General features: G+C 35.8%; 1 protein-coding gene across 3 annotated transcripts in view; it reads right to left on the bottom strand.

Annotated features, from left to right (window-relative positions):
* Window positions 1-4,037: 4,037 nt before the first annotated feature.
* Window positions 4,038-11,903, bottom strand: part of TASP1 (taspase 1) — a 58,692-nt gene continuing 50,826 nt past the window's right edge. For 2 of the 3 annotated variants that reach the window (XM_081313045.1, XM_081313046.1), the window contains exon 14: window positions 4,038-7,145. In XM_081313045.1, coding sequence (XP_081169171.1) covers window positions 7,053-7,145 — 93 coding nt within the window. In that variant the 3' untranslated portion in view covers window positions 4,038-7,052. Of the gene's footprint in view, window positions 7,146-10,316; window positions 10,457-11,903 lie in introns of all 3 variants that reach the window. The other variant, XR_014024530.1, reaches the window with a different exon arrangement.

Genomic DNA, 11,903 nt, shown 5'->3' with positions numbered 1-11,903 from the left:
ATAAAAAGCAGACATGAATTCTATAATGCTTTGAGCAAGTTTGAGGCTAAAGACTAGTTGTTGAGCCTGATGATTGGTCTACAATGAAATAAAATATACCTGAAGATTAATGGAATGCTTAGGAAATGTTAACATTAAAGAAATGGAATGATGTATGATGTTTCCTTGGTTTTTTAGGTATGGTACTTATGTATATATGTGTAAGAAATGGGGATCTTGGAGAGCTGTGTTGAGAAAGGCATAAGTGTGGATGCACCTTAATATGCAATCAAAGTTGTTTCATCGGTGAAGAACCTGTATGATTTGCAGTGAATTGTACCATGAAATGAGGACACTGAAAATAAAGATACTTGTAGCAGACCCAAGTTGACATAGAAAATAAGAGTGAACAATTGTATGTTAGACATAGATAAGATAAAAATTAGAACAAGTAGATGAATTTATGTATCTTGGAGGACTGCTTGCTAAACATTTGAATAAAGTAAACACTCTTCCAGAAACTATTATTTAATTTATTAGAAACCAGCATAGGACAGTGGTTAAGATGCTGGATCAAGGCCACGGGGGGGGGGGGGGGAAGGGAATTCAATTTAAGGATTAATCCAAATTATCATTCTGCATAATTGACACTCTTCTTTAAAAAAAGGAAGATCATTTACTTCCTGGTTATGAAATAAATCTTCCAATGGTTCATATAATGCCATGCCAAGATTTACTTCTAGAAAACTGCCTGAATTGGTGCAACCTGGAGGAAGAATGGAATTCTCTGCAGTGTTCCGTGTCTGGAGAGGGAATGTTTTTCAAATGCTTAGTGGACAGTTTTGCCAACCCACAAGCAGGAAGTACGTGCTATTTTTAAATAATATTAAATAATCGGTGAAAAATATGCAGGGATCATATTCAACAATGTCCTAGAAGGGGCAAAGAGGGACTGCTACTAAGTTTAACTTGTTGCAACTAGCCAAGACTGATGATAGAGCAAAAAGAGGCCACATAGTAAAATTTGGCTTAAAGAGAGCAATTTGCATCCTAAATATTGCTATTTCTAGACAGCATCAACACCAAAACTAAACTATATTTAGGATCTATGTGTTTTATGTTGTGCAGATTCCGGAAAATTAAGATAGCTTTTAGGGAGCCTTGGTGGAGCAGTGGGCTAATGCCTCCTTAAGTAACACCAGCTGCCTGCAATTAGTGCAGGTTCGCGTCCCACCAGGCTCAAGGTTGACTCAGCCTTCCATCCTTCCGAGGTAGGTAAAATGAGGACCCAGATTGTTGGGGGCAATTAAGCTGACTTTGTAATAATGCCGCTTGGGGGGTGTATGAAAGCCCTAATAAGCAGGCATATACATAGAATGAAGGCTACTGCTAAGCTTGTAAGCCGCCCTGAGTCTTCGGAGAAGGGCGGGATATAAATGGAATTAAAATAAAAAATAAATAAAAAATTAACCTCATTAGAAGTTTCTGTTTTTTTCCGTGTACTGTATAAGACGCTATTTTTTCCTGCAAACACCCTGTTCAAAAATCAGATGTGTCTTATACAAGTGCAGCGTCTTATACATGGGAAAAATAATGGTAACCTCCGCATCCCTGTGTGGGTTGCCATGCCGCCTGGTGCAGGTGTCAAGCCCCTGTGGGCTTGCCACTAACAGGAGGGGGCAGGGGGCAAGATCGTTGGCCAGCCAAACTTCTGGATTTGCCAGCTCAGCCGAACAACTGATCAGTGAGGAGAAACTCGCATGCCAGATCGTCTTATACAAGGGCGTGTCTTATAGACGGAAAAATACGGTGTTTGCCTTAAAATTTAGTGACTGCCTGAATCTGCCCACAGAGTCAGGATGATTCAAATCTCCAATCCTACGCAGATTGTTGTAGTTAAATGCAGTTTGAGTCTAAATTAATTTTGCCAAACTTAATGCTTTCCAGAAAAGAAAGGTAAAGCCAGTATTTCAATTTGGCTAAACTTTATAAATCACTTTTAATATCTGTACACAGAGGATGCTGTGTAGGAGTTGAAAATGTATAATTGGCTTACTTTATTATATTAAAGCGGGTGCCTCTGCTTTTATAAAGAAATAATGAGGAGAATGTCTTTCAAATACATCTGACTCCAGATGTGACTTTGAGCTTTATGCAACCATCCCCATTAAGGGAAGATAATGTTCTGAAGGGGAAAGTTCAACTGAGGACAGACAAATGTGTTTTAACAGATTTGTTTCCCCCACTAAATTCCATTAATCTTTATTTTTTAGGATTTAGCCAGAGTAGAATCATCTGGTATGTAGTTACTGTCTCTCCCCCCTCCCCTTTACTTCTAAGCAAAACTGATTCTAAATGAAAATATGGCTCTCATTAATACAAAATGAATACTGGAAAGGACCCAAGTTTGAAGAATGTTTTTCCCTTAACTAAGAAGCTTTTGCCAAACTGCCCATCCTCATCCCTTAATTAAGAAGCTTTTGCCAAACTGCCCATCCTCATCAATTTAATGGATTAAAAATTTGGCCACATTGGCTGGTAATTTTGGAAGTTACAATCGGAGTATGTCTAAAGATAACAATCTATCATTGGTGCCAATCAACACAACTGATTCTCAGCAATGCATCCACACTGTCATCAATACCTACTCCACAGATTGTAAACCTCCTTGGAATATTACTCTTTTTGACACTTCTGTATCCATGGACTAACCGCAGAATCACACATCAGCTTCTATATTTTAATTCTTATTTGTCATGCACTGATTGCCTCAAACTCTGCTTCAAGATAAGGTGTTATTTTAAAGTGACAAGTATACAACTACTCTCTTAGGAGCACAGCACAGAGTTTCAAAACAACATCTTAACACTGAAATATCAAAAACATTTCAGAGGTAATTGTATGCTGTCAGAGCCCTTAGCAGTTGTGGATCTCAGGAAGATTATACACTTCTGCTTTCTCTCCAGGGCCTTGTCAAATACTTCAGTTAATTATCATTCTGAAAAAAAACAAACCTTTTCTTCAAGAGACACAGTAGTAAATGATTAGCTTTCATTCAACTGGCTTTCTTCCCTCTGTTTTCAGCAACTGGTTCCCCTTCCATTGCGGTCTTCTTCTCATAGTCATTACACTCTGGTCAGACTGAACCACCCTCAGGTTGGCTACTGGTTTTCTAAAGGGCTGTGAACACTGGCATTTTAATCCTTCTCTATGTTCCTTTGCCAGTTTTATATTTAATCCTTCCTCCTTTAGCAGACATGAGAACCAGTATGATTTTCTTGATTTCTTCTCTGGCTGGGTATAAGTAAGCAAGCAGATCTGTTGTTTTTTTCATACAAGTGGTTTCCTCAGCGAAAATGCAAACTGTTTTTGTCCAGATCAAAAACGGAGAATGATGTCCCTTTGGAACCGGGACAGACTTGAGGCCAACTTTTTAGATGAAGCATTTAAAGGATGGTGTGAAAACTAAAATGTAATTTCTCCAACCTCCAAATGTGCTTAGATTCCAACTTCCAGAACTCTCTATGGAATTTCAGCTTCCAGCTAGACAGAATTCACAGCAAATGCTAATTCGGTAAATTGCAGCTTACCAAGTTGCATTCTAGTGGCATACATCAAGTCAATAAATGTTATGATCCAATGAAATTTTAAAATTGCATTGACTTACTACGGTATGTGCTGGATCGGATAACTTGGTAATTCTATTGCAGAAGCTGGTTGCGATACTAATGGAATTCCAGGCTACAAATTATACAGAAAAGAGAATATAGTATTTTGGAGTAACATGAAATAACTGTTTTGCTCTAAAAGTTTACCAGAATATAATGATAGTACAGAATAGGTAATACTCAGGACTGGTCTGCTTTGTTATTAACATTCTCTGAGCTAAATTTATGGGTTGCAAATATTTCATTACCATCTTCATCAGGGCAGGACATTTGGCGTGTGAGATTCATTGGTTGGGAAGATTTATATGATATAATCTCAAAACATGCAGAAAACAAAACATCTTTTTTTCTGTGCATCAACATCCCACAAATTATACTCAGTTAAAAATATCATTTTAAACAGTATTTTAAAACACTATCATCCATCATTTACATTTTAAAAACTTTAATATACATTCCATTTCCTTAGAATTCCATATTATTTTTTTAATGTTCACATACAATTTTACTGTAGATAAAATAGCATAGATTATATTCTTGTTAAAAAAAAGTAACAGAATATTACATCTCCAACCTGTCTACTGCCTCTACCAGTGTAATGGTTTGATTACCCTAAATCAACAGTTCACAATGTGTATTTACATGCAACTTCACATATCGTCATTCTTATAGCATTTCAATTTTCAAGTACAATTTTTCATTGAATGACATGCTATTAGAGACTGTGTGGCTCCCTTCTGTTGGAATTCATTCATCTTTGATATTTCTGTCTTGTTCTTAACATTAAATGACAATCCCTGGGGGTCTATGACAGTTTGCCATGGCCAACTCACCATGGCCAACTCGCCACAGGACAACTCAGTGCGGGACGAGAGTTACACTAATATCAAAGAAATGGTGGAATAGAATCATTAAAGAAAGGATGCAAAAGGAGGGACAGAATGAAAGGTGAATGACAAAAATTAAAATAATTTTTATTTATTTAAAATAATTAATTAGAATTGTTGAAGTGTCCTGCTGCGAGTTGTCCCGTGGTGACAACTAATTTTTACTAATTTTCCAATTGAAGCTCTATGTATCACAGCACCACAGCTTCCCTTACCTAAATTCACATCCTGAAGGAGTATCTAAAATTACTAGTTTCATTTCCTCATTAGCAGAAATTGAACTTTTACAACCTTTATACTGATTTAGCTTTCATTTTTTTTCAAAATGTCTCAAGACCAAATATTTTAGTTCAATGTTGAATAATCTGTTTACTAACGAGCAGAGGGGGATAGGATCCTATCACCTACATTTGGTAACTTTTTCTGCTACACATACATTCCTTTTTCAAGGATATTTACGTGATACTATAAACACATCAGATTATCTACCTTGAAGTGTAATTTAATGACATACATACCGAAGTGCTCAAAACAGATGACTATAACATCCTAGTAGTAACATGTACATTTTCAATATTTTTATGACAGTGAATAAAAAAAATATTTGCCATTATGAGAGTAGAAATATCATCAAAGTAAGAATCTGTGGTTGGATCGAGTTTCCTACGGTGAGTTGTCTTCATATAATGTGTTACTGGGCAAGTGATAAAGTCACGATGCAAGAATCAAGCAAATACAGTATGTGTCATAGGTAAGGGCTACTATTAGGAAAATCCAAACTATGTGCATAGTAAATTAAGTAGCATAACATATAATTCTCTCCCTGTCTGCCATCTACATATTTCTAAGGGTGTGTTAAACTAACTACTTTCTTTTTGATCAATATTAAAATAGACACAATAAAGGATCAATCTTTTTTTCTTCTTCAAAAACTGGCTTTTCTCAAACTATAAATAACTACTTCCTCTGAAGCATGAATGATTGAAAGAATGAGTGGCACAGCTGTAATGTACACTTTCAAATGAGTCTAGTGATAAGATACTGAATTTATGGACATACTGTGTCTCAGGACAGCTATTTGTGGCAACAATTTGTAGCCATCTGTGCCTCTGCTGAAATGACTAGAAACCATAGTGAATTGTATTGCTTAAAAAAAAAATCAGATATCAACCATAAAATGAGTTCACCTTTTTTACGAAATTAGAAACAGTTGTAAACAAAATTTTCTTCTAATTATATTGAACTGTTCAATGACGCTTCAGTTAGAGAAGACAAGTACAGTGCAGATGACAACAGTTTGGAGGTTGTTGAGCAAGTACTTCTGTTGTTGTTGTTGTTCGTTGCGAAGTCGTGTCCTACCCATCGTGACCCCATAGACAACAAAGTACTTCTAAAGAGTGCCTATATCATCTCCTGGTAATATTCAAATAGCACATTTGCTAGACTTTTTTTTTTTTAAAGGGATTGTCTTACAGCCATTACACCCAAATACATATCGGAAGAAACCTGAAGATCCTGAAACAATTTCGGAAAAATCTAACCATATTTACAACATACATTATATGAAAATATGTACCATCCATAGATTCTGGCTGCATAAATTATTTAAAAGGCCACTTGTAACACCACTTACATTACATGTAAATTTAATTGCACACATGCATACCCATTTACTTTAACTTTGGAATTTAAGGAACAGAAGAAAGCTAGAATTAGGTTCCTCTACATCACCACTTTAATACATTTTGTATTATCCAGTAATAGTTTATTTCTATATTATTCTCTCATAATATATTTAAACCAAAGAATAGCACTAACTCTTTCAATAAATGTTGTTCTTATGTACATCCCAATATGCAGTTATAACAAAGTAAAGACTTCATGACTGTACGTTACCTTTACAGAGCCTTTCATAATACATAAAAGCTTTAAGCTATGTAACATTTAAGCCAAAATAAGTACCAAAACTGAATAACTGAACATAAAAAAGTCTGGCTGTAACCCTGTCCTAGACTTTTTCACTGGAATCAATCCCTCTTTGCTAGAAAAAAATATTATATCCCATTGGAAAATCAGGGTATGCTTAAGTAATCACAGGACCATCCTGAGACTATCAAATAGTGTTGAGTACATTCTGACACTTGTTTTATTTCGACTCACTTTGTAGTCTGTATGTTCTCAATATAACATCTGTGATCAGCATACCTTCTATTTTTTAAAACCATTTCTTTCTGGGACCTTATTGTCTTACAGACTGATCCAAGTAGCTCATAAAATCTTTTCTAACGTTAAAATATTTCACGCAAGTGAGAACCGAATTTCTTTTCTCCTGGGAGATGTGTTCTCATATACATTCAAACAAAATTTTAGAATCTAAAGCTACAGCAGCACTTGTTTCAAGTTAGGGTGCATGTGGTTGCAATAAAGTATATAAAATAATAGAAATCTCACTCTCTCTTAAAACACAAAGGATCTTATTATACAAATAGCATTTGTGCTGATCCCGTGACATAGTGGTTCAGTTCACTGGGCTTTCCAATCGACAAACTCCTCCTTCAATTGCTACCGACTGTCCTGCCACAGCTCCATGTGGAAGCCTTGAAATGTGAGTCTGTAAAGAAATATGTGAGAATTTGAGAGCTTAACAAGTAAACCTGGACAAAAAAAACCTGATTAACAAGAATGAAATAATAAGCCTACATTCTTAAATATGCTGCAAGTAATTGCCACCATTCTACTCAAAGTGGCTGAGACGAGGCTGCGTTACAATTCTAGACGCACCTGAAGGACAATTGACTATTTGGAGGAATAGGGGACTAGGGTCACCTTGTGAGTGACTTATACTGACAAATGAATTGGCAAGACCATCTCAGCCTGTTGTAGTAAACACAAACCAGCTTCTGATATCATGGTGATGGAATGCCTACAAGGAGATACATAAGAGGCACCCTGGTAGTTAAGGGAGAACAGGGTCATTATGGAAGTGCTTCTTGAATCCAGGGGAATGGGAGAAGCATGAGATAAGACTCAGAATAACCCCACCATAGTTGCACTAGATATAAGTTGTGCAGGAAAATTATACTGCTATATCTCCCTACTAGCAAAACAGATTTTTCCAGAAATCCAAATGGTACTTCAGAGCTTGACAATTCTTCTGAATTGTGTTCCTTTAAGAATTTTCCAATGGGTTTTTTCGTCGTATCAGAAGTAGTGTCAAGAAACTGATGCCAGGTGACTATTCTTTAGCAAGTAGGTCATTGGCTTACAAAGTCCCATAAAATTCCAATTTGACTCTCCAGGTTTTGAAGTCAGTGCCATCTAATTCCAGAGAAATATTGAATCCTTTTTAACACTGCCTAAATTCAGTGTTGGATTAGATGAGGGAAAATAAGATGAAATTTAATCCAAACAGAATGAAGATTCCTTTGGTCAACAGAAAACTAGATTAAGGGATTGGAGTTCAGCTTGTTCTGGATAGGTTTGCATTTTCCCCTGCAAAAAGAGGACACGGCCAAGGAGTGCAATTTGATCCTCAGCCCTAACTTGATAGATAACTAAGGAATTACGACAAAGAGCATAATTGCATCTGGCATGCAAACTATAACCATTCCTGGGCTGGTCTCATTGCATAGTAGTTACCCATAACCAAGCTGCTTTCTGTCTTGAGTGCTGCAATGCATTCTTATATGGGCTAGTCCTGTAAAGTATCCAGAACTTGCAATTGGTAAAAAAAAATGTAGGAATGAGACTGTGAGATTTCAGGGCGACATAATAGCAACACCAAAATATCAGCACTGGTTGTGAGATGTTTTCAAGTGCAAATTAAAATGTTAAACTTTGCAGCCCTAAATGATTACCTGATGCACCACCTATAGAATATAGAGGGAATGGCCATGAGGGACAGGAAGAAGAGCCACCACCTAGGCAATGGTCAGATAAAAGGAGCCTGAGATTGGGGCAAGAATGTAACATGATCAAACATTTTGGACAGTTCACATGAAGGTGAAGGAAGACTTGGAAGATTTTGTTACTATAGCTTTACAATATAAGTTGTATTAACCTACATATAATTGGTTTTCTAGTTTGGTCTATCTTGAAAGGATGACATAACCTTTCCTGTTACAAATCTGTCCAGACATTAAGATCTCTAGAAAGTCCTTCTGTCCTAGAGAGCAGAAATTGCTCCTGCTATCAGAAATTACGTACTGTGTATAAAAAACAGCTCCCCTCTCTAGGGAGGATGCTATGGAATGCGTTCTCCCTAGAACCTACTGCTTCCTAAAAATTTGTAAAAAACAAAACAACAAAACAACAACAACACACCACGTCTTTAGAGGTTAATGCCTTCATTGTCTGCATTTTGTTCATTTCATTAATTTTGCTTATTGCACTTCTTGTAAATTTGTGTGCAATTAGAAATTGCAATCCTTTTAAGGGCTCATTTTAAACATAAAGTTGGCAAATAAATAAGAAATATACATGCATTTGAAATCAAAAGGATAAATTTAAGGCGCTGATCTATATTTCCTATTCATTAATACAGAATCTTAAGATTTTAGAATTGAACAACGATTGTTCAATAACTATGTAACGTTATAGCTGATTAAAAGCTGAACATACACACCACACAAGTTGTTGTAAGCAATATTAAAAAACCCAATATTGTTATAGAATTATAAATGCAGGTATGACTTGGATGGAATTTTATGGAATTTTCTACTATAAATGTCTATTTTTCCTAAGCTAAAACAATATGCTAAAAGAATGCAAGTTTTCATCAAAAGTAAGCACTGGACAAAAAAGTTACACAACACAGTGCAACTTGACAGTTCTAACGCCATATGGCAAATGTAAACCATGTATTCTCCATATTTTAAAAATATGTTTACTTCATGACAGACAAGTGTTTTGGCTGACTTCTGCAGAAGTGCAACACACATCCATATAAACCAATGCCAATGCATTGCTGAGAGATGAGGCACTACGTTACCTGCGAACTGACATAAAAACAAAGACTTTTGGTGGTTAGCTGTTTAATTGTAGCGTAGTGACATTGGGGCATTACCCATAAATACCAGCAAACGAAAGTACTCCAGAACATCTTGCACTTAAGGCATTCAAAGAACACTGAGGAAAACATTTCCGATGTTTTGATAACACAAATGCCCTTCAGTGATAAACTACCAATAATAAATTACCAGTTAATAATAGAGAGTACTCATCAAGCCAATCTCCGGTAGAAAACCTCCAAAATTAACGATCTATGCATTGTTGTCGTTGAGACATTTCCTTTTTTCACCTAGTTCTAGAGTAGGAAGCAACTTTATGAACCATTTATGCCAGCACTCTGTTCACTATATGATCCACCATTGCACGTCTGACAGACCATGCTCCAGGGTCCATATGAAACCCTCTAGTGAAAGGGAACTTAGCACATCATGTGGGATCCTGCAACAATACCTGACAGTTTATGTGATCCAGAATTTCCTCTTGATAAGGACTTCCTCCTCTGCATTTTTAACTTTTTCTGATCCTTCTCTGAGGTAAAAGCAAAATCAGTCCACTCCTGTGTAATAGCTCTTCTGATATTTGAAAACTGCTATGGTATTTCAGCCACTTTTTCTCTCGTGTAACTATAACCACATCCTTTAGCCTTCTTCATAGGGTTTAGTTTCCCTAATTCTAATCAGCCAAAGCTTGATGATTAAACGTTACTGAACCCTGGGCCATGGGGCCCTTACTGGATGTGGACATTTTGCCCACATCTAACTTTGGTGCTTACATTACAGTTCTTCTTTTCATGGAAATGCCCATGTTCTCACATATTTTGGTGATTATTCAATCTTCAGTTGTTTGTAGGGATACGCAGCTCTCCATTGCAAACACAGTGGCATAGAAAGTTGTCCTCCATTTTTCAACAGTCTAATATTAAAATTGTTTTGAAGAATGGAAAAATATACACATTTCACAACATAAAACAATTAAAAACTACGGACAGATTCAGGATCCGTGGCATTAGCTCAAAGGATAAGGAACATGTTTAAAATTGGCTATTATATTTAGAAACCCACCAGTTTTAGTAACTAAGCACTCAAAAATTAGATTCTAAATGAATTAGTTTAGAACTTGAAATTCTGGAGAATTTGGAAAACCAAATATAAAAATCCAAGGGGAATAAAAGAAGTGAATATGATACTCTTAACATGGATTTTAGAAATTTATCTTATTTTTGACTAAACAAGAGTTCTATAGTTGAAGCAGAAAGTATAAGTTATAAATAATACACATTTAGAAATAACCACCATTAGAATTAGTGAAGTCGTTACTGAATAAATACAGTTAAGACTGAAACTCAAAGAAAGTATTAAAGCAGAGATAAAACTGAGTTAGCTCCATTACGATGAGTGATTCTCCTTCTGGCAACCATGTACAGCATTTGAGAAACAAAAGAGTGCGTACCCCACAATAATAAGTACTTCCATTCCTACCACCCATACATAAACCCACAATGAAATTATACCACAAATTCTTCCCTCAAGTGCTCACTTAAGTCTCTCTATAATCTCCAAGAAGATCTGAATGCAGATTTTTCTACATTACTTTTTCAATATGGTTTCAAAGAAACACACTGCTAATTTTAGGAAGCATCACATTGAAAGACAGAAATGGTACAAATGAGTTAAATTGAACTGTGGCCCAAAATAACATTTCTACAAGCAAATGGATTTGTTCCTTCCAACCGGCCATTTTTCAACTTCCTCCTCAAAATGTATTTTAAGACTGCCTAAATATGGTTGATGGAAAAGATACAATAGTTACACTTACAAACCCTGTGAGTTATTATTTTAAGTGAAACCATGATTGTGAACCATTTTATAAATTAAGCAACTCTTGATGCCGTCTTCTGTTACATTTTCCTGGAAAGCAATTATTGCCAAGGGATCAACTGCCAACCATGGTTAGTCAAAGACAAAGAAAGCAGGTACTTGAAAATAAAGTGCCAGTATGGTAAGCATTCAAGAAAAAGAAAAACCAATAAACCTGTGAAGTGCAATTTGTTAATTGACACATACAAAAATTACTAGATTCCCCCCCCACTAAAATTCCCCAGTCAGTTCCAGAATGTAATATACATTCTTTTAAGTTACATAGAAGAAAAAATAGTTTGGCTAATAACTCCACGACATGTTAGTACAATACCTAAATATCACTTTAAGAATAAAAATTCCATCTGCTGAATTTTCAGACATCTAACAAGTACTTGTCTAAGAAACTTGAGAGGCGTTAAAGAGTACAATAGATATATATCACCTATACGGATGATAGAATCAAATAGCTTCCTAATTATATTTAAATAGGAACGTTTTTT

This window comes from Vipera berus (assembly GCF_964194415.1).
Source record: "Vipera berus genome assembly, chromosome: 1".
Lineage (NCBI taxonomy): Eukaryota > Metazoa > Chordata > Lepidosauria > Squamata > Viperidae > Vipera > Vipera berus.
This window is presented reverse-complemented; position numbering and strand designations above follow the sequence as displayed.